This window comes from Aplidium turbinatum, chromosome 5 (genome assembly GCF_918807975.1).
Source record: "Aplidium turbinatum chromosome 5, kaAplTurb1.1, whole genome shotgun sequence".
NCBI classification, from domain to species: Eukaryota; Metazoa; Chordata; class Ascidiacea; order Aplousobranchia; family Polyclinidae; genus Aplidium; species Aplidium turbinatum.
The window spans coordinates 30,213,383-30,238,386 of NC_137476.1; the positions used below are offsets into that span (position 1 = coordinate 30,213,383).

Sequence of the window (25,004 nt, forward strand, 5' to 3'; positions counted from 1 at the left end):
GACAATATTTTTTGTACATTTCTGTAGGGGGGGTGTATCAAATTACCTTCCGTATCAAATTACCTTCCCTTCCCCTACATGTAACTTACAGTATAGATCACTCTGGTTTCAATGAAAAATTAGCCTACTACATTTTAATATACTGCTAACGTATAGCAATAATCTGTCAGTTTGTAAAGGTGTGAAGCTGATTCGGTATAAAGTTTCTTCGTCGAAAATATAGAAAGTAGTTTCACTTTATCTGGTTTCTGTTCGTTCATGAGATGGCAGAAGTCTAATTCACAAGGCAAATGCTGATCGCATAGACTTGCTTCACCAATCACCATGAATAAAACCAAGCTCACATATTTTATTTGCGTGGTGATTCTGGTTTTGATTAGCTGGCTGCTGTAAAGTGAAAGCACAAACTGATATGATGTTGAATTGAAGTACAGTAGAACTCGGTTAATCCGAATCTTCGCCTAATCCGGATGAAGCTGGAAGTACAAATGAGTCAGGTTTGATAGAACCGTCATCGGTTAATCCGGATTGAATCGCCAGTCAAATCGAATCCGGATTAACCGAGTTCTACTGTATGTGAGTTTGACTGCTAAATTTTCTGTGTGTGATTGTGGAAATCTTTATTCTCGGACTCAAACAACCTCTTTTAAAGCTTAATCCTGACATTGTCGTAGGCTATATTAGCCTACAGTTGCAAAGGTAGGCATGAGCGCGTTACTTTTTCGGTAGCGGCGCTACATTTGTTTCGGTCGTTTTCTTACTTAAGGTAGGCCTACATTCCAATTTAAAATTGTTTTGAGATTTTTGATAAAACACAGAATAAGAATAAAATTTCACTTAGAGCTTGTTTTCTATGGGCTACCAAAGTTGAAATGGCAGTGTAAACAATCGTGGCATCATTGGTTGTCAAAGTTAAGAATTTTACGAAGTAGGAGTAGCGCCGCTCTTTTGGCGAATGTAGCGATAACGCGTAACTTTCAAAGTAGCGGATGCTCCCTATGTGTAGTTGTGATAAAGCTTTGAAACACTGACACAAGTCCGGTCACACAAATAGACACTAGAGTTTCAATTTACTGCGTACTGTTGCATGGAGAGTAGTCCTAAAAATGCCTTGTTTAAGCGTACACCCCGAGAGTTGAACAAGTGATATTCAAACAAGCGAATATCGTACAACACGGTACAAGTGTGATCGTACACCAGTGGGCACTGTGCTTAAAGTCAAATGAGAAATTATCAAATTCGAACATTTACTCTAGTTACCGTACTTTTAATTCTCTAGTTACCTTTAATTAATTTCTTACTCTAGTTACTTATAATTCACCTGCACTTCTGGTTGGATCGCAGCCACCAACAGCGCTAGCAATCAACTATAGCTTTTTGCTACAAACAAAACCACAATTGAAAATATTTTTTATAATAAAATAATAGTCTGCAACTCTACATACATAATAAGCTTGCCACTCAAATAGAATTCGAAAATCTCCAACAGCAACTTTCAGTTATGAAATTGAAGATAACTTTTCCTGTTTGTTTGAAGATTTCTTTACCAGAAGACTAAACGTTAACAATCTGTCCACTAAGTGACGTGGAGATCCGAACGGGAGGGTGAGTAAAATTCAACAAAGCGTGACGGCTACGCAAGTCTCCGTGAAACATTTATGACAAGTAAAAGAACAATCGTTTCAACAAACACAGCAGCAGGAAGACGTCGCGGGGCTTGACGCGGTTATAAAAGGAAAGCGGACTACATTTTTTGTTGATATCTCCAATAAAGACATTGAACATATTCAAATTTTCTTCAACCACAAATGCGTAATTGCTTTGTTTTCGCCAGCCAACAAAACTCACATTGGCCGTGTTAGTTGAAATAGTTTGAAAGCAAAAACATTATCAATTGTGGGCGACTCAATCGTCAAAGACGGCGGCGACTCTGGTCCGAAACCAGTCTTTGCCTGAGATTGTTGACCTCTTCCATCAGCTGCATCTCTTCCTCGTCCAGGTTCCCACGGTTACGCTCCAACGACCCTGAATATTTAAACACAACGAAATTACAAGCAGCCAAATGTCGAGCATCTCAACAACACGCTGTAGCCTACTTTCATGAAAATGAAGGCATTCTGGGAGTTTTGTGTCTTCTGAATCTGTTTTCACGCCATAGTTTTTTGACGGCGCGAACGTTGTAGCGTCTCCGCTTTTACCCTTTTCTATATCTCCGTTACGTAACGAGGTGTTACGTAACCCATTCTTCTTAGTTGTGAGTAATGAACATTAACTAGGCAGTTCAAGAAAAACTTCTATAAAAACATGTATCTTACATTCGCTAGTTTCCTGAGCTTCATTGTCTTCGGACAACAATCTCTGGTTGTTGACAGCCGTCATTCTGCCAGAATCTCGTAGACTGCGCTCTGAAAGGGTTAAAGGCATAATCTGATGTGAATATCTAAACACAATTTTCGTGGTTCTATGATACAAATATAATCGTGTTGATGGTCAGAAAGAAAGCTAAAACTGAGGAAAAGTAATAGAGTGCAAACAATTCTTCATAGATGAAGTTATTTTTTCTCATGTATTCATTTACTTAACTTTATACAAAATGAAATGACAGAAGTAATACAACGATTAACTTGAACATGCGTCTGTGATTCAATATCAAATAAACCCGGATGTTACTTCCGATACTGTCCGCATACTCAAAGTGGAATGACTGTTTGTTTTACAAAAGAAAACGCAGAGAGAACCACTTTGGTACAATAGATAACAAGCCTTTCAGTTTGTATTCTCTACAGTCTACGTTGTTATTGTACGCATGGAGTAGAAATTGAAGTTTCAATAATAACCAAAAAGTGACAAACTGAAGCAAGAATGGAATGGAATGTACTACATCAGACACCACACTCTCGTTGGTGCTGTAGCAAGAGTGCGCTAACAATAATTTCATTGCTAAGTTTTAAGATTATAGCAACAACTTTTACTCAAAGCTGGAGTTGTGGTATCTGATTAACAAAGCCATCCATTGCTCTAAGTCTTATTTTGTAGTTATGTTCAGATAACATTCAACCACTTTTTATAATAATCTGAAACAAGTCGCGTCTGAAAAAAATCCTTGTACCTTCCATTTCTTGGTCGCGTTCTTCTCTTAGATGACGCCGATGAGCGTCCAATTTATTTTCTGTTTCTTTTATTCTCCTCTTGCTTTCTTCCAAGTCTTTATCATTGAGCAGCATTGCTCTTCTGTCGTCTCCCTCCTTCTGCATCATTTCGAGATGGCGGAGGTGCTTTCTTGTGTCAAAAAGTTCCTTATCCTGAAAATATAATCTATCTACATCAAAAACTTCTCGAGAAACAACGTAGTTCAATGTATAAACCGTTACAGACAAACAAAACAAAGTAACTTTAGCGGGTTTAACATGTTTTATTACAAAGAGATACCGTTATACTTGCAAAAGAAAATGACTAACTACAGAAAACTTGCAGTGTTCACAAAAATTGAAACTAGTTTTACAAAAATAAAACTTAGTAGTTCAGCCAGTCCAACAATAGCCCTATTTAGTACTATACAGCATATTTTGCAAAAAAGCACGGTAAATTGCATTTGCCGTTGCATCTCTCTTAATGTTGTTTTCATAGGTTCTGTTGAAAAAACTAACAACAGAATAATTAGTGGCCAAACGCAGGGAGGCAAACCTTTTCCCCACGCAAAACCTTCAGTTTTTCGTTGATTTGCTTCTGTTGCTTCAAATGTTCGATGTTTCTGGACAATGAACGAGCTAGGTTTTTCTCCCGCTCAATGTCGCCGTAGAGCAGGCGAGTGGTGGCCTCGGTGCGATGACGCAACGAGTTTTGACGTAATTGGGCGCTGGCGAGGTCTTGCTCCAGTTCCTAGAACATTCCAAAATGATTCAAATAGCGAGATTTATTTATCTTACACTAATATCACCGAGGTTGCTCAACGTAAATATAGATGCAATCTAACGTAAAACTTTAATAAATTCTACGGCTACGCGGCCGAGTGGTGAAAGTGACTGCAGGATGGTTGATTTCAATGTCATCGGTTCGGCTCCAGACATGAGCAAGTGGCTAAAAGGGAATTTAGCGACACCTTATTTTTCTTTCTTATTTATTGAAACATAAACCACCAGCAGGCACAAACCTAGCCACAATCAAAAGTAACTCAAGTTCAGAAGTCAAAAAGATTCACTTTTGTCTCAGTGACATCAATCGGAACATCCTTCAAATTATCATGCATCCTTTCCTCCACTTGTTCGAGTCGTCTTCGGGTGTTGATGTCATTCCTGATGGCATCCTCCAACTCCGATTGCTCCCGCGCCATCTGTGATTAAACGTCCAGTTAGGAGCAAAGAAATAAAATATGTTTCTATCTGGTGCGATCATTTTACAAACATCACATGAACAAAAATGGACGCAATTTTGTTTAAAAAAAAAAAAAAACTTCTATTGTCAATCCAATATTTAAGTTTTAGGCTAAAAACGATACTTCAAATTGAAACTGGTGCCGGTGCAATAAATGTGATTGCAGTGACTTTAAGGGCTTCGACGTATTTTACAAATATGGGGAAGAAATTGTAAGAATTACCTGTTGCTCAAGAGAAGCTCTTTGTGCTTCCAGCTCAAGTCCTTTAACTTCCACATCTTCCACTGCCGCAGCCGATTCCTCTTCACGGAGCAAAGCCTGGATTCAATGCAATATCCTTTTGTAATTTGAAATGAATCTGTAGTGTTAGATCAGGTTGAGAACTACAGTAAACCCTGCAGCGGCTATTTCATATGCCTATGGTAGGATGAAAATGCACATTGTACAATACATGCAAGGATTTAGTTTGATATTAAAAGACTGATTGTAAGTACAGTAGATTAAGAGAAGGTAAGGAACCCAGCTTTTGGGCCCCCCTTCAAGCAATACATTGAACGACTTACCAAACGATAGCAGCAAGCTCTCAATCGGGGATAGAAACGAAGTTCCCAGATAACAAAATCGGTGATTTTCAACAAAATTCGCCATTTTTACATTTATTCAACGTCTGCTGTAAGTTATTTCCAGGAAGATCAAACGTTTTTGCCACTCAACCAGCAACAAACATCTAAAAACGTGATTCTAACCATAACCAACCTTCCTCTTCAACTCTTCTTCGAGGCGATTTATCTCAATTTGTTTCACAGATTGCTGATGGTCCACGAATCTCATCCGGGACTTGTCAAGGAGCTGGAGCTCCCGGATGCGCAACTCCCGCTTCATCGCGGCCAGCCTGGCGTCAATAGACTTTGCATAAGCTCAAGCTTACCATATATAAAAATAAGATTTTCCATTTTACAAACGAAGCCTCAGTAATCTTTATTTTCAGGAAACAATTTTTAAGTTGAATTTAATTTGGTTGTGGGGTCGTAAAAAATTTAAATATTTTTAAGAGAAGTTAATTATAAAGCATTAAAAGTGTCAACCAGGGGTAAACTAAAGAACCGTTTTGATCATAAATTGAAAAACTTCACATAGATGGCAAATTGCCAAGAAGTAGCATCCTTAGACATAATTTTTTATAAACTTAGTTATGACAGTCATACCGGCTCAACATAAACCCAGCCAACAAACCAAACCCTTTGTTACATTGATTTAACGTCCACAGTAAAAATGATCAGTTTGCTGGTTGGGAAAGCTTTCTCATGCTTGGAGTAGTTCTTTCCCTTCATGGTCTTCTTTTTTGAATATAGTTAAATTCATTTTTCTTACTTTTTTCTTTGCTCCACAAGTTTTCGTTCCTCATCAATGAGCAACTTCCTTCGCTGATCCTCCGCATCTTCCAAGATCTCCTTCCTTCTGTACCAAGTCTCCTCATGAAGTTTACGCTCCTCCATTTGTTCGGAAAGTTCTTGAGCGATGTGTCTGATGAAGAGGAAGTTTTTACAGGAAATTAAAACCTTTTTTCTTTTTAATAAATTCCAAGGTTATGCGTGGCCGCCGATGATTTACATTAAACGGATGGAAAAGCAAAGAATCCTTCTTCGTGTCCACCTCAGTGATTGTCTTGTCAAGACACAGGCAATTTCCTCTATGAGCAGTGAGCACCAAACTCAAGTATTTTTAGCGTAGTGCGTGGTTTCTCGTGATACGGTAACGCAGCCAACGTTAAGTATCTAGACGCCAACAAATATAACGATAAACACCAAATAATTCATAGTTTTTCGTTTTTAAATATTGTTTCTTTAAAAAATGTTTCGACACCCGTTCTTACTTTTCACGCAAGTAGTCCAGTTCGTCTTTTCTTATTCTTTCTCTTTCTTGGGCTTGGTAATCTACAATAAACTTCGGATACTTGTTGAATATCGGGTACGTTTCACCAGAACTCAGAGGTTCAAAATCGTCCAGGCTAAACTTGGGATCAATATTTTTCGGGGAACATTCCGACATACGATACGCTTCACTGATCACTGCTCCGATATCGAGCGGATTCCGATGATGATAAAAGTACTAAAAACACATGATACTTTCTGTTACTTTAACGTTAAATGACGTTTAATCATCAGTGTGAATTGCGTACAGGCAAAAAGAAAAAGCAATTGTAGCGTTATCAAATTAATACAGAATGCAAATGAGCAAGCCATTTTTCAATTAGACCTTTATATTTGCGAGAAAACTTTTGTAATCTAGTGGTCACACAGAAGTAAAGCACCTTTGAGCCAAGACTAGAAGTCTTACGATCACTTGATAAATCTTAAACGGAAGAGATCACCGCGGTGCTTTTTGAAAAAGCACTTGACGGATACCTTGATCGGAGTCGGAGATTTCACGAAATATGTGTCAAGGTCGTGGTAGTACCGGAATAGTCATGGAGATCAAATAAGTTAACGACCACTTCAAGTTATCACCTTGAAATCTTCCATCCGCGAGATCTTCATCAGTGCTGAGCGGCAGCAGGTGGAGTAAGAGACAACGCAATACAGTAAGAAGCTGGGATGGTTACTGAACACGTTGTCAAATAACTTCAGCCAGTCGTCTTTGGTCAAGACCTCGGACATGAAGGTTTGCAATAACGGCCACGCGTAAGTCTGATCACAAATAAAACCTGGTTTGGATAGTGTTGGTCAAACATAAAGAAACATAAGTAGAATGAAAGTCAGATATGAACATTACCTACGGTATGAGGCTATGACTCTGACAGAAAAAGACCATACGAGTTTATCGGCTTTATCAGGAGCAAAGCCAGCAGCAATATTTAGTCCAGTGAATGTCCTATTCTTTTCATAACAAAACAAGAATTGTTGAAAAAAATGGGTTACAAAAAGAAAATCAGTTACCTGAGTTGTGACCTCACAGTTCACAAAGTGGCGTAAAAGTTGCTTGTCATGATGACTCAGCAAATTCTCAATCATACTCAGCACATTGATTGGAGGATTAGGGAAGAATTCAAACCAATGCTGGCACCAGTTCGCTGAAACCCAATGAATACGGTTTGTTGCATCTTTGATGTTGTTACAACGTAAAGTTAGTCAAATCAACACAAAAAGGAATAGTTGTGACTGTGAATTGCGAAGCTTAAGTTTCAAGACCATTTTAAAGGGCACTCACTCAAAACTGTTGCAATCATTTCGAAACAAATTAAGTGATTGTTGTGGAAGAGTTTGATGAATGGAAATGCCAGCAGAGGAAGGTAGTCCAGTTCGGAGAATATAGCTGACCAGTGGGCGAGGTTTGAGAGCGTTCTAAACAAAAAGAGTTGAACGGACACAAATATAATGACGTCACATTAAGTTGGCATGCAGTATCATGTGAAGTTTAATTTCAGAGAAAAATTTAATCGAACAAACAGGGCCAAAATACTTTGTAAGGCGTTGAAGTTCACAAAAACATGATATTTTAATGTTGTTTGAAGTATATTTTAGAGAACTACGATGTGCAGATAACAGAAGGTGTAGTTTCAGACAAACGTAAATAAGTTACCGAAATTTATGCTTCGTGCTACAAAAGTTTGTTACAATCAACAATTAAAAAATGAAATAAGTTCTGGATGTTAAAAGGAAAAAAGTCCTGATCATTCAAATGCAAAACAAGTTTCTGCAGTCTTAACATTATAAATAATGCAAACAATAGCCTAGTATCATAAAACAAACATCTATTATACCTTTGCATGACCCTCATGAGCCTGGCACTCTTGACAGGAAACTTTTCTTCAACAGTTGCATATGCAATGTTGACGCCCTTCTTAGTGAGTGAATCAAATGCAGTCTGGTTTTCGGGTATCTGCAGCATGCTGCGCCATATGAAGAGACGATAGTTGTCCGGGTAATCCCCACGCCAGCGTAAAACCTTTCGAAGGCGAACCATGGACAAACCGTTTGGAAGCACGTCACCATCCTGCGTGCAATGCATCGAGATTTACATTACGGCCTCGGTAAGCTAACCTACACCATTGTCGTCAAATAATCCCAAATTAGTTAGGTTTTTCTGACATTGAAACAGTGAAAATCATAGGAAAATATCCCTACCATCAAACTTCCAATAAAAGTCTCGACAAGTTTTGATCCACTCGCAAAATTCGTGCTTTTTTACAGTAATTCAATGTGCTAGCTGGAGTTCAGAAATTTTAAAATATGACAAAAAATTGTACGAAACTGCTGCATTCAAAGTAACCGACAGATTCATGAGCAAACTTCATTGAAACTATTTCAAGTATGTAAACACAAATTCCTTGATTTGCAAACTATGTTTTCATTTTAATTATTGTAGCTGTGAAACAGAACATATGAGCAAGACTATGAAGGGCAATGCCATAAAAATAAAACCATTATATATTATACTTGAGGAAGACTTTTTTCTGTCTTCAGTTTTCTTGCTCGAATTCTTCCCGAGCTGACACTTCCATCTAATGGCCGGCTTGCAGAACGCGAATTATTGGAAGAATTGATACTGGACTTTTCTGTCAAACTCTTTCGCTTCCACACATCTTTGACGACTTTCACTAATGGAGTGGGAAGCTACGATAAAACAACAAACTACTATTTGGAAAAAACGGAGAACTTGACGCCAAACGGAAGATGAAAAGAAGTAGAACTAACCTACCTCGGAAAATGTCACATATATAATTACATATATGACTCTGTATAATGTATATTCTTCGTAAACTATTGCAAAGCAATACGTACCTGGTATAGTGGATTAGTGGTATGTATAAGATGGTACAAGTTGAAATTGTACAAATGCGTACGAAGCAGGGTCGAGAAAAACCCGGGTTTTTTTTGTTTTTTTTTAAAAAGATGCAAAAAAAGGTAGATTCATGCTTATTTCACCTTAAATACTACTTTTTACGAGTGAAGTGCCTTTCACTCACAGTACATGCTTGCATAACTCAATAAAATAATGCACTAGGGCTGTTGTTGCTTGAATGTTGCATCATCCATTAGTTTCAAGATCAAGTTGGATGTTGCATCATCCACTGATTTCTATACCAAGTTGATGCTACTGTGGTAGAAATCACATTATTGCATCATTTGTTTAGATTTGAAGGCAAGGAGCATTAGGGTGTGCCACTTTGTAACTTTTTTTTCATAACCAAGGTCTCAACCCATTTTGGGGTTCCTTTTAGGACCAAAAACTATCCCAAAAATTTTTGGGAAAAAATATTCGAATTTAGTGGCGCCACAGAGCACTTCGGGCAAATTCGGAGCAAATTTGGCCAAAATTGCTATATCTGACTGACCGGTAGGGATAGAGAGTTGATTTTAGGCTTTATTGAAAGGTAATCATCATGTTTCTATATGCTTTAAAAGAACATTTTTCTCTAAAACAAACAGAAATTAAGTTATTGCCAAAAAACTGATTTTTGCTGAATTTTTGGGCATTTTTACTGTATTACATAGTATTGCCTTACACTTTGTATAGGTTTTAGCAGATTTTTTTATTGGTACTTTGGTGTTATACTTCAATACATGTTAATAAGTGAGTTTATTCTTATCAATGTACGAGGTCCGGCTAAAAAGAAACGAGACTGACACCACAGACTGCGTAATACAAAAGTCTCACTCGAATCAATGCTTTCACAGAGTTTCATAACATCTGTTGAGTGTTCAACAGATGTGTTGTCACAATGACATTGTTGCGTTTGTTTTTAGGGAGAGTGAAGTGAAGGTGGTAAAGTATCTGTTAACAATTTCCATTACACTTTTTTATTGAATAAAGTGATTTTGTTTTCAATTTTGCAAAATGACAACTGAACAAAGAATCAACATCAAATTTTGTGTTAAACTTGGAAAAACAGCAACAGAGACTTTGAAGATGCTGCGTGAGGCTTATGGTGATTCTTGCATGTCGAGAGCAAGAGTGTTTGAATGGCACAAGCGATTTGTGGAGGGAAGGGAGGATGTGGATGATGATCTCATCAGGAAAACCTTCCACTTCTAAGACAGATGCAAACATCGAAAAGGTTCGTCAGTTGGTTCGCAGTGACCCCCGGCTCACTATTCGAATTATGGCTGGCGAACTTGGTCTTGACAAAGAAACAGTCCGAAGCATTTTGGTAGAAAAGTTGGGCATGCGAAAAGTGTGTGCCAAAATGGTTCCACGGCTCTTGACACAAGAGTAGAAAGCTCGTCGTCTGAACGTGTGTCAAGACATTCTTGAACAAATTGATGCAGATGAAACAATATTAGAAAGGGTCATCACAGGAGACGAATCGTGGATTTTTCAATACGATCCTGAGACAAAAAGACAGAGCCGGCAATGGAAAACTGTGAATTCACCAATCAGCACACATCAAATCAATAGAAAAAAGGGAATTTGAAGAATGCTTCAGGACATGGTCAAGAAGAATGACAAAGTGCATGGAAGCCAATGGCGAATATTTTGAAGGTGACCGTTAGAGGTCACATTATAGTTGTACTTCGTATTCAAAGTGAACTTCACTTGCTATGGGTTTTAATAAACTTTAAAATTCACCAGTCTCGTTTCTTTTTAGCCGGACCTCGTATAGTAATTTCGTTCTCTTCTCAAGATCTATTGCCCTTGCTAAGCTAAGGCTTGTCAACGAATGGTACTATGTAAATAAAAAAAAATGTGCATGTTTTTTTACTAAAGAGAAATAAAACAAAGTAACTTTGTTTTATTTCTCTATGGTTCAACAAACCAAACTCTCTACCAAAGCTTTTTTTACTAATTAAAACAAAACAAGAAAGGATAACACAGCACAGACGATAAAGAAATTTACAGCAGAGTCACAATATCTTAAATTACAGTCCAGATGAAGTGGAAGCAAGATCAGCATTTAGCAAAGTTTCTTTCTTTAGGTTCGGAACCAATCTTCTTACTTCTGCGACTGTTTGAAAAAGTGCAGATTTCTGCGCCTTGTTCTGGGTTAATTTGTTATGATATGTCTTTGCTAATAAAATTGCCCTTTCTGCAGCGTCATTGACTACATGCATATGCTCAAATGAATGTTTAGCAGCTATATAGGAATCATATTCGCTCCTTGTTCCAGCATGTTTTTCAATGAAAGCACAATCTAACTTGCTCCTGTGTGGAATGAGCCAAGAATCTGGTCCAAACAAGTTAGACTGTTAGACTAGTAATTAGACTGTTTAGACTAGTAATGGTTAGACTTGAAAATCATATTGGTCAGAAATTGTTGCATGTATATTGTCGTCATCATATTTTTGAGAGAGTGGTGGGTGATATTGCTGAAACCGTTCTTGGTAAATCAAGCTCTCCTGAGACTGGCCTTTACAAAATTATGAAAGATGTCTGGCTAAACATCAGAGTAAATGAACAGTTTCCATTTCTAACATTTAGCAGAAGCCTTGACTCATATGTTAAACATTTTGTTGAATTTGCAACAAATGCATTAAAAACCCTCCCACTAAAGGATAACTATCAAGAGGTTCTTGAGTATTCTTTGCTATTTCTTGCATCATATCCCCATGACATGATAGCCCCTGTGATCAAAAGCATTGGTGTAGCGAGCCATACACGATGGATGGCCAAATTACTGTGTGAGTTAAAGCTTGCTCTGTATTCTCTTCAGTTTGTTCAACTCAATATAATTACCGAGGAAGAAGCAAACGAACATAGATCTCTTTCCTTGTTTTTGACATTATGTCATGTTCCTGCATTGATAACCGCACCTGTTCCATTTGATGCTCCATATAACGATCTCCATCTGCTTAAAACTCTTCAACTTAAAAAAAAGAATGATCTTCCAGAATCTTTTTCAAAGTTCATTGCAGCAATGATAAACCGTCGTATGCAACATCTGTGGTATCTTAGTGAACCATTTGTATTTTTGGTATTGTTTTCTGCATTATCGTCTGTGCAAGAAAAGGAAAAATGTCGTAAAACTTTGCTAAAATATGAACCGGCTTCAGAATCATCGTTGAAAAACTTGGAAAAATTAGTCACACCTGCAGAAATAACAATGTCAACCAACATGAATAACTTGTTTGGACCAGATTCTTGGCTCATTCCACACAGGAGTAAGTTATATTGTGCTTTCATTGAAAAACATGCTAGAACATGGAGCAAAAATGATTCCTATACAGCTGCTAAACATTCACTTGAGCATATGCATGTAGTCAATGACGCTGCAGAAAGGGCAATTTTATTAGCAAAGACATATCATAACAAATTAACCCAGAACAAGGCGCAGAAATCTGCACTTTTTCAAACAGTCCTAGAAGTAAGAAGATTGGTTCCGAACCTAAAGAAAGAAACTTTGCTAAATGCTGATCTTGCTTCCACTTCATCTGGACTGTAATTTAAGATATTGTGACTCTGCTGTAAATTTCTTTATCGTCTGTGCTGTATTATCCTTTCTTGTTTTGTTTTAATTAGTAAAAAAACATGCACATTTTTTTTTATTTACATAGTACCATTCGTTGACAAGCTTTAGCTTAGCAAGGGCAATATGATCTTGAGAAGAGAACGAAATTACTATACATTGATAAGAATAAACTCACTTATTAACATGTATTGAAGTATAACACCAAACTACCAATAAAAAAATCTGTTAAAACCTATACAAAGTGTAAAGCAATACTATGTAATACAGTAAAAATGCCCAAAAATTCAGCGAAAATCAGTTTTTTGGCAATAACTTCATTTCTGTTTGTTTTAGAGAAAAATGTTCTTTTAAAGCATATAGAAACATGATGATTACCTTTCAATAAAGCCTAAAATCAACTCTCTATCCTTACCGGTCAGTCAGATATAGCGATTTTGGCCAAATTTGCTCCGAATTTGCCCGAAGTGCTCTGTGGCGCCACTAAATTCGAATATTTTTCCCCCAAAATTTTTGGGATAGTTTTTGGTCCTAAAAGGAACCCCAAAATGGGTTGAGACCTTGGTTATGAAAAAAAAGTTGCAAAGTGGCACACCCTAAGGAGCATTTATGCCATCATGTTTAAATATTTTTTATCATTTATATATATATAGTAATGGATGAGCAATTGAGCGATTGCGTGGCCATTTAGGCAAATGCTCTGAAACAGCCATGCGTTAGAATCCAGACTCTGTAATTGGTAAATAGCCTCCTAAATTGCATTTCACATCATATATACAGACTACAGTAGGAGTAGTACTTTCACCAATTTAACTATAAGGCCTTCTTGCATAAATGAGTTTTATTGTAGTATACACAAAGTGACATTACTTGATTTTTGTGTACTGTGCAATATCCACTGCGTTTTCAGTTTATTCTTGGAAATTACTTCACAATCACATCCTTAAGTCCTAATTTAAAGTTTGTTGTAAATGTAAGTGCCTTGTAGTGTTTTTGTAAAATTTTTTAATTTTCCAATAAAAACTGGACAAATATGATGCTCTGGGTTTTTTTATGTTTTTTTTTGGGTTCTTTTAAGTGGGTTTTATCAAAAAAACCCACCCGGTTTTTTTTGGGTCGGGTAAAATACCAACAACCCTGGTACGAAGTCGGAGATAAAATGTCTTACTCACTTCTATATCTCCAAAGCAGGCGGATGAACGCAATTACGTACTTTTTTATCATACAATTCTTTATAAGATCAAGGCTTACTTTGTTGCAGTCAGGACACAAAGCTTTGATGCTGTAGACAGCGAACCTTCCTGCTTCTGTGATGCCAATTAATTGGTCAGATCCTTCAGAACTCATGCATACATTGATCAGCTTATCTCCGGGCTCAGGGGAGTGCACTTCAAACACAACTCTACAAGAGTCTATATTCACAAACCTGGCGACGCCATCTTGGCTCAACACGCCAAGAATCTGAAGTCAAATAGAGAAGTTTTTATTATAGGACCAAAAAGTAACAATTATTCTAAAACAACGCTTTAGACTACTAGAGGATAATGAGAACTTGTTTTTTAGTTACTAGAGTGGTTAGTGCAACGTAAAGTTTCATAAATGTTAACGTAAGTACACATGGGGTCTATTTTTAGCTAAAATTCAAGTATCATTTAAAATTTGTAATACAGTAGTAGGCCTAACACAAACTATACAATTCCAGAATTTTTTGAGTATATTAACAGCCGTATTGCACAAATAATCTTCATGACACTAAAAGAAAAATATAGTTAAACCTCCACACCCAGCTGATTAGCCGAGATGTCGGCTGCATAGCCTAGTGGTGACAACCCTGAAACGGCAATCGAAAGGGCGCCGGTTCGACACCGCTCAAGAGCATGCGGCTGTGTCTCTGGCAGGACACTTAAAGGCATGCCTGGAGGTGGACATGAAGATTGGCTTCCTTGCCTTCCCGTCCACTTCATCTAAATCTTTAACCACCGGGTGTAAGCTGGGTACGACAAACAAAACCCGGCTGAGAGGACTGCATTATTGTGGTCGCAATTAACGAGATGACTGCAGGCGCAGCAGTGTCTATTTTAATCACAAGCGGGTGATCGACTGGTCGTTAACCAATTTCACTGAACAACGTTTTCATTAATTTAACAAATGATTACCACAATTAAACAAACTGCAAAAAGATGTATATATAATATATATTGTTTTGAAACAAGAATACATACCAATCAATACCGGAATGACCCGTTTCGGTGAGTCCGATTCGGTTAGTCTGATTCGGTGAGTCCGATCCCTTAACGGGGGATTTTTTCAATTTTTTTTTTAATTATCGGGTACCGTGGCCTAATTATCATTGCCGTTTTAGGGTTTAGGAGTTAGGGTTAGGAACTCAACGAATCAGACTCACCGAATCGGACTCACCGAATCGGACTCACCGAATCGGACTCACCGAATAGTAGCAGACCCAATCAATACAGCATCAGAACTTTAAACTAGCAATTACTGTTTACCATACAATGCAAAAAGATAATGACGGAAACAGTGAATCACCTTGTTAGCTCCGGAATCGAATTTGTCGGATAAAAACTCAACTTGTTTCATGCTATGAACTTCGCTGGGCATCTTTATGACTTGAGTTAGTTTGTGAGTCTCCAAAGAATAAATATGAAGCAAGTTGGATTTCCCGCCGCAAGCTAACATCTTTCCATCTCTGAATGAAGGCATGTCATTAACAAACTAACAAAAACATTATCTGTGTTACAACTGGCCAGTGGTTGGTAACAAAGAAAAGGATTTCTCTATATTGTAGCGATAGTTGGGCTAATGGGCTATGCGCCCTATGCCAATCATTAGACGTATCAAAGGCAAGCTGTGCTTGCACTTTTTGTTAGCAAGTGTCACTTGTATAATATATATATATTATATACAGTGTACAATCATTACAATCATAATATATATATTGAAAGTAAACTTGGAGATGTGAACATCGCTTGCCTTTTTCAAAGAAGCAATTTAAAGCATGCCGTACAAATATCGATTTGACATGTCGAAAATGAATTTTAAAACTTTTACCACTTTTGCTTTCTTTAAACCACGCTAACGTATTATGAGGGTTGCCATCGACATGGACCTCAAAATAAGGGGAACTGAAATTTAAGTTTTTATATGAACAAACGGATGCCAAAGGAAAAAGGTGGAAGTTTTGTAGGCATAATTGTTCAAAATAAGGACTTAAGTAAAAAACAAGGACAGAAATACGGACAATAAATTATTTTAAGACATTGCCCTTTAAAATAAGGACAAATTTTAGAAAGGACGATATGGCAACCCTGTGTAGTGTGTACAATGTATTGTTGCAAAACTATACAAAGTTGAATGTATTAATGATAACTTTTTTTGCTATGGCACTGACCTGGAAGCAGAATAGGTTTTATATCCCAAGTTATGTTGGTTACCAGGGTCAAGTTTAAATTTTGACTCAAAATTCTCACTTTCCCAGCCGAATATGGAATCATCGGTGAAGCAAGTTAAAATGGTGTCACTTTCAGGCAGAAAAAATACCTGCAAATATATAACTTTCAAATGTTTAAAAAGATTTTGAAAAAAATAATATCAAATATATAATTCCTATATACTGAAAAAGTACAAAGAAACAACTCTTCAAAACCAATTCCAATTATATTTGCATCTAAGAATATGTCAATACCTTTTGAATAGGTACTTCGGATTTAACGTTGAGTTTTCTAGTTCGTTCAAACGTATCAAGATTCCACATCTGGGCAGTGTCACGAGATGTGGTGATGGCATATCGGCCACTGGTGTGCACAGATATAGAATGGACAGCAGACTCATGACCACGCATCCAGCTGACCAGTTCTTTATTTTCTATAAAATGATAACGTAATATGATAATACCAGTAAATATAAAATGATTCAATTTCATTGGCTTAGTGAATGCATCGAATGAGACAACATCCCAGCACATAATTTATGATTTTGTGAAAATCATGTTCTGTTTATTGTTTTGAAGCATACATACACGTCTTTTACTGGTTTAATAAAATAACTCGATATTATTAACACAGGTACTGAAATTAAGAGATGGAAATATTTTGCATGTTTTTATGAAAATAAATACAATGAAATCTACATGACACAAACAACGCAATAACTGACAAATGGAAGAAATTTTTGGCAAGCGTCAAGAATATCAAAAAAATCTCAAACCTGTGGAATAACATTTAACAGATGAATCGGCGAGGCCAACCAAATATTCATTCGGGCGCTTCAAGCCACTGGCAATAGCGGTGCAAGATTGTCCACAGTTCTGCACTTTAGTATACCTGAAACCACACAGTTGAATGCATTTAAGCCAGGGATTCACAAGGTTAGGGTTAGTTATATTATGAGTCTCTGATTTAAGCGTTTCAAGAATATCATAATTTGAATCACTTGTGCTAATTTGTAACATTAGCGATAGTTTGATTAGTGAGCCAAACTAAATGCTTAACATTGGTAATAATATATGATCATTTTATATTTGGTTAACAGTATCCCATGCATCATCAGGTAAAGTAACTTATTAAACCTATTAACATCACAGAGCATTTGTCAATTGCTACAGAATCTAAAAACAACTCAAAAAATTAAATTAAGTTTTGTATGTTTTTTATCATTTTATGTGGCTGTTAAAAAAATTCAAAAATAACAACAAGGAAAACAAGCAGTTTTATTCTCTACTTGCTATTAATTCACAGCAATTTGAAACACATGAAGTACTAAAGGCTTTTAGTCAAATGGCACTCTTTACATTGGTCTATTTTACCTGTTTCGAGAAAAATCAAACACATAAATTCCACCAAGGTGGTCAGCTGCTATTGCTTTGTGACCAGAAACATCAAATGTAGCGTGAAGGAAACGCTGATGTCGACCTGCCTTTAAGCCTTTTCCGGAATGCACTAAACTGACAATTAACCTGCAGAAAAACAGGACAATAAATATTGAAAATTTACTTGAATATAAGGGGCTTATAAGTGAAAGAAAAGGTGTAGCCTACTCCAATATGAAATAAGAGTGTTTAATATTGTGTTTTTGTGTTCACTCAGGTAAGAACAACGTAAACAAAACCGTAAAAAATATTTGTAGTTGTATTTAAATGCTTCCAAAATAGTGTAGAACTAATTGCATTTTCCTGGGTTGACGTTAGAGATGTGTAATTTAGAATGCCAATTTGAAATATGATCTAAATCATGAATGAAAAAGAATATTGGACAAAAATCGAACATTATGGTGGAAACATTATTGACGATCCAACGTTACCCCTCCCAGATTTTTCGACATGCAACAGAAAGGAATGGATCAGTTATAATAGAATTTTACCTGTCATGCCCGAACTGCTACCACTCTTCATTGATGAGGTTATCAAAACACACCAATCTGTTCAAATTGCGAAAAAAGCAGGCAAAGTGTTGATCATTTGATTTTAGACCATCCATGGACTGTTCTACCCTATGGTTTTTAACACAGTTTACCAATGCGGAAACATTTGTGAGAACTGGCTAAAAGACAAACTTCAAGTGAGAAAATGCCAAAAAAAATTACTATTGCGTTTAGTTAATGTTATTTTGCTTTTTTGGTTAATTTTTTAGATCAAAGTTTTGAGAGTATCTGAAAGATTTCCTCAAAGAATGAAAAATCGCATTTTTCATCTTCAGTCAATTGGAGATGATCATTCGTTCATAACCTGCATACGTCATACATTTACAGTCCGACAAAAGAAATGTTGTTTAAGTCAACGATTTTGGTGCTTGACTGATTCAAGTCATTCTGTACTTTGAAGGTGCTAACAAATTTGTGATGAATCTTCACAATTTGTAACTTTACAGTGACATCAAGAAAATTTATCATTCTAAACTGTTTGACTTTACAAGAAAAAAAAAAATTTTGTTTAGAAATATTTGATTTGAACAGGCTTCAGATGAAAACTATGTTTGTTTCTAAAAACGTTAAAGCAGATCTATCAGAAGAACGGCAAGTAAAACAAATAACATTAGCCAACCTACGCCTTTGCTAATTAATATAATATTGTCAATTTAATTTCTTAAAGTATCTAAGCAATAATTAGAGTGAAGTATTGTGTTTGGTCTGTCTGGTCAACACCGTTTCATCCAACAGTTTGACAGTCATTACTGCGATAAGCTTTTGTTTCACTAACACTTCAACACCAATGATTTCGCATTTTTCTTGTGTGACAACCTAGGTACCGGTATCAAAACTATTTTTTGTATGGTTTGTTTCAGTGTTTTCAGATCATAAATCAATATAAAAACCATTGTTAATTGCTTTGTTTGACTTGCTTGAATAACTTTATTGTATCAATAGAAGCAAAATAGAACCTTGTCAATGGATGACGCACTGATAATAATTGCCGGGGTTCACAATATTAGTTTCTAATTTTGGTAGAGGTAATTTTTTTTAATAAATTTTTTAAATAATCATATGATTATTTTTGGATATTTACTTTTTTCAGAAAACTTTAGGCTAGTCTACTTGTATTTGAAACAGCACTAGATACCGGTATGGTTCAACCAAGTCCGGAATGGCCCGTTTTGGTGAGTCCGATCCCTTAACAGGGGATTTTTTTAATTTTTTTTTTTAAATTGTCGGGTACCGTAGCCTAATTATTATTGCCGTTTTAGGGTTAGGGGTTAGAGGTTAGGAACTCACCGAATCGGACTCACCGAATAGTAGCAGACCCAACCAAGTCAGCTTTACTATTGTTTTTAAGTACAAATAGACTACCGTATATGCTTAAAGACAAAGTTTAGGTATTGAAAAAGTGAACCCTTATAAAGTGGTCACCCTGGTTGGTTTGGTTGGTTTTGAATCGTTATCCTCGGACTGACAAAGCCTTGATTGGTTATTCCTGGTAGTTTCGCATACTTGTAGAGGCTCTTGACACAGGGCCGATTACCTAGATTGACAGAGTGAAGTCTTTCTGATTGTTGAAGTGTTGTTGCCGGGGATTTATTCCATTCACTAGGTGCTGCTGAATGGAGAGCAGTCCTGAAATGCGTTGCTCAAGCACACATCCCGAGAGTCGAACTTGCGTCACATGATCTTGAGCCGGGCGCGTAACCACTGAGCTAACGGTGCACCCTATGCAGGCCCGTAGCCAGGGGGTTCTCGGGGTTCCCAGAAACCCCCCCTTGAGCCGAAAAGGTCCACATTTTGGAGAAGGTGTAGTGTACATACGACCAAAGGATCAGCTACCTATGATCAGCTGAAACCTTCCAGATAGTTCTGAACAAGAGGTTTCTGGAAGATAAATGGAAGATTGTACATTGTACTTAGTAAAGTATTAAACTTTGATCTTTGCTGTGTCATAATGCCATGTGTTGCAATGTCAATGGTGTCTATCACCTGTTTGTGAATAGTCCAGGGTTGTCGGTATTTTACCCGACCCAAAAAAAACCGGGTGGGTTTTTTTGAAAAAACCCACTTAAAAAAAAACATAAAAAACCCAGAGCATCATATTTGTCCAGTTTTTAATAGAAAATTAAAAAAATCAACAAAAAAACTACAAGGCACTTAAAACAAACTTTAAATTAGGACTTAAGGATGTGATTGTGAAGTAAATTTCCAAGAATAAACTGAAAACGCAGTGGATATTGTACAGTGCACAAAAATCAAGTAATGCCACTTTGTGGATAGCCTACTACACTAAAACTCATTTATGCAAGAAAGCCTTATAGTTAAACTGGTGAAAGTAGGCTACTACTCTATTGTAGTCTGTATATATGATGTGAAATGCAATTTAGGAGGCTATTTACCAATTACAGATTCTGGATTCTAACGCATGGCTGTTTCAGAGCATTTGCCTAAATGGCCATTGGCCACGCAATTGCTCATCCATTAGTCAAATACTATATATAATATATGTATAAATGATAAAAAATATTTAAACATGATGGCATAAATGCTCCTTGCCTTCAAATCTAAATCAAATGATGCAATGATGTGATTTCTACCACGGTAGCATCAACTTGGTATAGAAATCAGTGGATGATGCAACATCCAACTTGATCTTGAAACTAATGGATGATGCAACATTCAAGCAACAACAGCCCTAGTGCATTATTTTATTGAGTTATGCAAGCATGTACTGTGAGTGAAAGGCACTTCATCCGTAAAAAGTAGTTTTGAGGTGAAATAAGCATGAATCTACCTTTTTTTGCATCTTTTTTAAAAAAACTCAATAAAACCCCAAAAAAAAACGGGTTTTTTTTAAAAAAACCGGGCGGGTTGGGCTTTTTTAAAAAAACCCGGGTTTTTCTCAACCCTGGAATAGTCGCCAATATTTGGTTGTTTAAACTGTTGTCTGTCATTGTGGTACGAAGCAAAGTTTTTACTCGCCTCATGGCGCTAAAACTGCGTTCAGCATTGACCAAGAGGAGCGCGATTGTTCAATAAATGCACAAGAGTTTGTGTATTTCCGAAAGATAATCTTTGTTGCTTGTTTAGTTAGAACCTCGCACATCGTAGACAATTTAAGCTAAAAGCAAATACTAGAAATTGTTATATTGCAAAATGTGCAGTAGCTTGAACATGACCTTAAAAGGGCATCCGCCTCCTCTGCCCCCCGCTTCCGGCGCCCCTATCGGTTCCACTGTAACTTAGATGTGCTTTTGTTAATGTGAAAATTGTTTGTCGCTTATTTATTTATTTCGTTTTTGTAATGTTGATAATTTGAAGTTTGTTTTGTTTGTTGGTCTATATATTATTTACTGCCACTTCTTATGTTTTGATTGCTTGCTTGTGGGCACACCAAGAAGAAAGTTAAAAGGTCCATATTTTTGGATTTGGGAACCCCCCCTTAAAAATGTCTGGCTACGGGCCTGCTATGTCACTGGTTTTCACCACTCAGAAACGCATCTACCACATACAAAAGCTATATCATACAAATCAATTTTAATAAATATACAGATTTCCAAGAATTAAGCTGATTGAATTTAAGAAAAAATAATGTCACTCAAAGCAACCTACCCATTCTGTGTTGAGGTAGCAGGGTTGCGATGCCAAATTTTTCCAGACAATTGCCCTGTGATATCACGGCGTTCCATGCAAACCGTGCAGTTGTAAAAGTTTTTCTTTGAATCACATTAATGAGTTTAAAATAAAACTACAAAGCCGTTAATAAAAAACCGTAGCTTGTGGCCTATCAAGATTCAAAACGATCTTTCAAAAATTGTGAGATCAAAATCAAACTCCAAAGTCGGCGCTTTGCTAAAAATAACGTAAATCCAGCGGTTTCTCAGTGAATTGATGTTTCGCTCTTCAGAAATAATTACTGGAAATTTAAAAGAAAACTTACAAGGACCATTCAATATATCAATCAATCATTGGTTTATTTGTCAGGAACAGAGCACGTTTAAAATATGCAAGTCGCATATACATTGCAAAAGAGGCACAAGTTTCTATGCTATGCTCACCAAAGCAAAAATTTTAGATCTCGATCCTGTTCAACTTATCAAAAAACATAAGTCTCTAAATATGGCTATTAAACTCATGGACAACAAACGTTTAAAATGCTGCTTCGGACTTTTTCTAGATGCTTTACTTTTTTAAATGAAATTTACCATTATTAATAAATATGGGTAGGCCTACCCTAAAAAATACCCTAATTTGTACTCTGCTGAATGCAAGGTTGCAAGTCGATATTGAAAAAAGTAGGGGATAAATCAATATCGATAGTCAAACGAAAAAGTGGAGAAATATCCGATTTCGATAGCTTCCCAAAAAAAGTAGAGAAAGATCCGATTTCGATAGCCTCCCAAAAAAAGTAGAGAAATATCCGATTTGGAGAGCCTCACAAAAAAGTAGAGAAATATCCGATTTGGACAGCCTCCCAAAAAAGTAGAGAAATATCCGATTTGGACAGCCTCCCAAAAAAGTAGAAAATAAAGAATAGGCTAACTGATATTAAATGCAATTCAAAAAAAAAATACAAATCAAGTAGCCTATCTGATTTTACACTGCCTACCAGTGTTCCCTTTCTGCTCAATCATGCATAACTTCAAACAAAATGCTTATCCTTTCAACCCCGCTTGATCGGTATTGCTCAATTACCATTTTTCTCGCAAAAGCGTCAAAATATGCTATGATAACTTTGTCCGTCGTATATTATTAAGTAGAATTAAAGGCTTAAAAAAGTCGCAAAACAATCGAATAAAGGTTGGTTTTAAATCTTTATCCTCGGACTGACAAAAGCCTTGATTGGTTATTCCTGGTGGTTTCGCATACTTGTAGAGGCTCTTGACACAGGGCCGGTTACCGAGATTTGCAGAGTGAAGTCTTTCCGATTGTTGAAGTGTTGTTGCCGGGAAATTATTCCATTCACTAGGTGCCGCTGAATGGAGAGCAGTCCAGTTTACTAGCTGTTAATTAGCAGTGATGTTCGGTGGCTTAAACCGTTGGGAAAGCAACTTGGAAATACACTGTATGCTGCAGCAAGGTAGTAGGCACGAAGGGCGTAACCGTCGGGCGAAGCCGAAAGGCAACACTTCCAGCGGGGGATCTGGGAGGCCTCCCCCAGAAATTTTTGAAAAACACTTCCAATTTGGTGCGCTCTGAGAGCATTTTCAAAACAAATCAAAAATAAAAATCTTTCAAATTGTGCTTCGCCTATGTCGTGATCACCTACATCTATTTAATGTTTAGAAGTCATGAACAATCTTAATTTTAACGTTGGTCACAGCGGTAAACCATAATCTCTTCTTGGGAAAATTTTAACATAAAGTTCCCTAATCCGTTCGTCTGTATATAATGACCGAAGAAACACACACTTGAACTTCTTTTCAAACAGTGTATTCCTGTAAAATTAGCCCGAGGCTACCGAAAACGAGGGGGTGCAACGCCTACACCACTTAAACTGTCACTACACAACAGATTACTTGGATAAAAGACGGAACTTTTGTCCAGCTAGCAAGCACTAAGCCAACAGTTAAATGTGCGGCCAACTTTCAAACAATCATTTTACGAATGACCAGAATAGATATCAATATCTCAAATTCACGTAGGAAGTAACTGTGACGCAATAAATGAAAGACAATTATGAAGTCATTCCAACAGGTGTTTAAGCTGATGTAATATTTCCTGTTTAAACAGGCCCAAACAGGTCCAAACAGGTCTTATGAACGATGGTGCAATTTTGGCACATGCTTTAGGAATTTCCATGACGTAATATTCAGTAGACTTGAACGGTTTTTATATGACGTTTGATTTGGTGAAAATTGTCGGGAACATAGCGGCCCCTAGTTATGACAGTCTGACATGGCATAACTAAAAAGAAATGACGACAATTGTGAGCCAATGAATAAAAACACATGATACACAAATTGTTTGAATCACTCACGTTTAAGTTAATACGTAAATACAAAGGGCATGCAAAGAATGAACAGCAATAAGAATAAACACGACGATACATGAAATTGGTACCATAGGTACACGCTAAATGACGCTATATACAATAGTTGCGATAATAACCGACTGTTCCGGGCTCAGACAAGTATCGGCCACCGCAGACAAAACCAGGCTCAAACCCTAACACTTAGGTGTTCTTTACGGGGGCGAGGCACGAAATATCCCTCAACACGTAGTCTACTTTCACTTTCCCCGTACTCTCATCATAGTTGCAGACGGCAACTTTGGCTCTACGAACCACAGGCTTCCCTTTCCTAATTTGTGGAACTACCTCATGCACCCTCCCAAGTTGATACTTCCCACGTTTACCAAGCAATGTCTTGGAGAGAACCTACCACTACAAGTTGACCAGGCTCCAAATTCTCGGCCATTTTTTGCCATTTTTTCCGGCCCTGAAGACCTGGCAAGTAAAAATCGATCCATTTATTCCAAAACTGCTGAGAAAGTGACAAATTGAACCGATAATCCCTTCTTAATTGGTCACGATCATGTGGTTGCCCAACAGCACAGTATGGGTCTAAGTATGGGGTCGAAAGTGAGGCAGGGGTGATGACAGTAAAATCCCTAGGGTCGTCACTCAAAGGTACCAAAGGGCGTTCGTTCACGATCCGAACGGCACTGCCTGTGTACGTAAGCAGTTCAATAAAATTGGGCTTACGAATTGAAGAGTCCAAAATGTGAAAAAATGCGATTTTAAATTGTTTTACCATTGCCTCCCAGGCGCCACCTTGCGCCGGAGCATACGGAGGT

At 37.1% G+C, this 25,004-nt stretch overlaps 1 protein-coding gene and 1 pseudogene across 2 annotated transcripts; one reads left to right on the forward strand and one right to left on the reverse strand.

Annotated features, from left to right (window-relative positions):
• Positions 1-1,404: 1,404 nt before the first annotated feature.
• On the reverse strand, positions 1,405-22,045 carry LOC145769908 (TBC1 domain family member 31-like). 2 transcript variants are annotated; one of them, XM_082581454.1, is made up of 21 exons: positions 21,819-22,045; positions 17,599-17,748; positions 17,001-17,116; positions 16,480-16,658; positions 16,186-16,334; positions 15,324-15,483; positions 14,028-14,237; positions 8,809-8,985; positions 8,133-8,365; positions 7,580-7,713; positions 7,309-7,442; positions 6,880-7,059; positions 6,246-6,481; positions 5,744-5,896; positions 5,129-5,264; positions 4,595-4,690; positions 4,199-4,330; positions 3,685-3,879; positions 3,110-3,302; positions 2,316-2,405; positions 1,405-2,025 (listed from the first exon to the last, which is right to left on the reverse strand). In XM_082581454.1, the coding sequence occupies exons 1-21, from the start codon at positions 21,893-21,895 to the stop codon at positions 1,913-1,915; spliced, it is 3,243 nt and encodes a 1,080-aa protein (XP_082437580.1). In that variant the 5' UTR covers positions 21,896-22,045; the 3' UTR covers positions 1,405-1,912. The 2 variants fall into 2 exon arrangements, with proteins under 2 accessions (XP_082437580.1, XP_082437581.1); XM_082581455.1 differs by lacking the exon at positions 8,809-8,985.
• LOC145769909 (protein GVQW3 pseudogene) lies at positions 10,211-10,934 on the forward strand (annotated as a pseudogene).
• Positions 22,046-25,004: the final 2,959 nt, after the last annotated feature.

What these genes read in the sequence shown, in the direction of transcription:
- LOC145769908 (XM_082581454.1), bottom strand. Translation starts at nt 21,895, where the DNA reads ATGGAACGCCGTGATATCACAGGGCAATTGTCTGGAAAAATTTGGCAT. An exon ending in TGTTAAATGTTATTCCACAG is followed by an intron (nt 16,659 to 17,000) that starts GTTTGAGATTTT and finishes ATCATTTTATAG; the next exon opens with AAAATAAAGAACTGGTCAGC. An exon ending in AGCTCAGGAAACTAGCGAAT is followed by an intron (nt 2,026 to 2,315) that starts GTAAGATACATG and finishes TTAAATATTCAG; the next exon opens with GGTCGTTGGAGCGTAACCGT.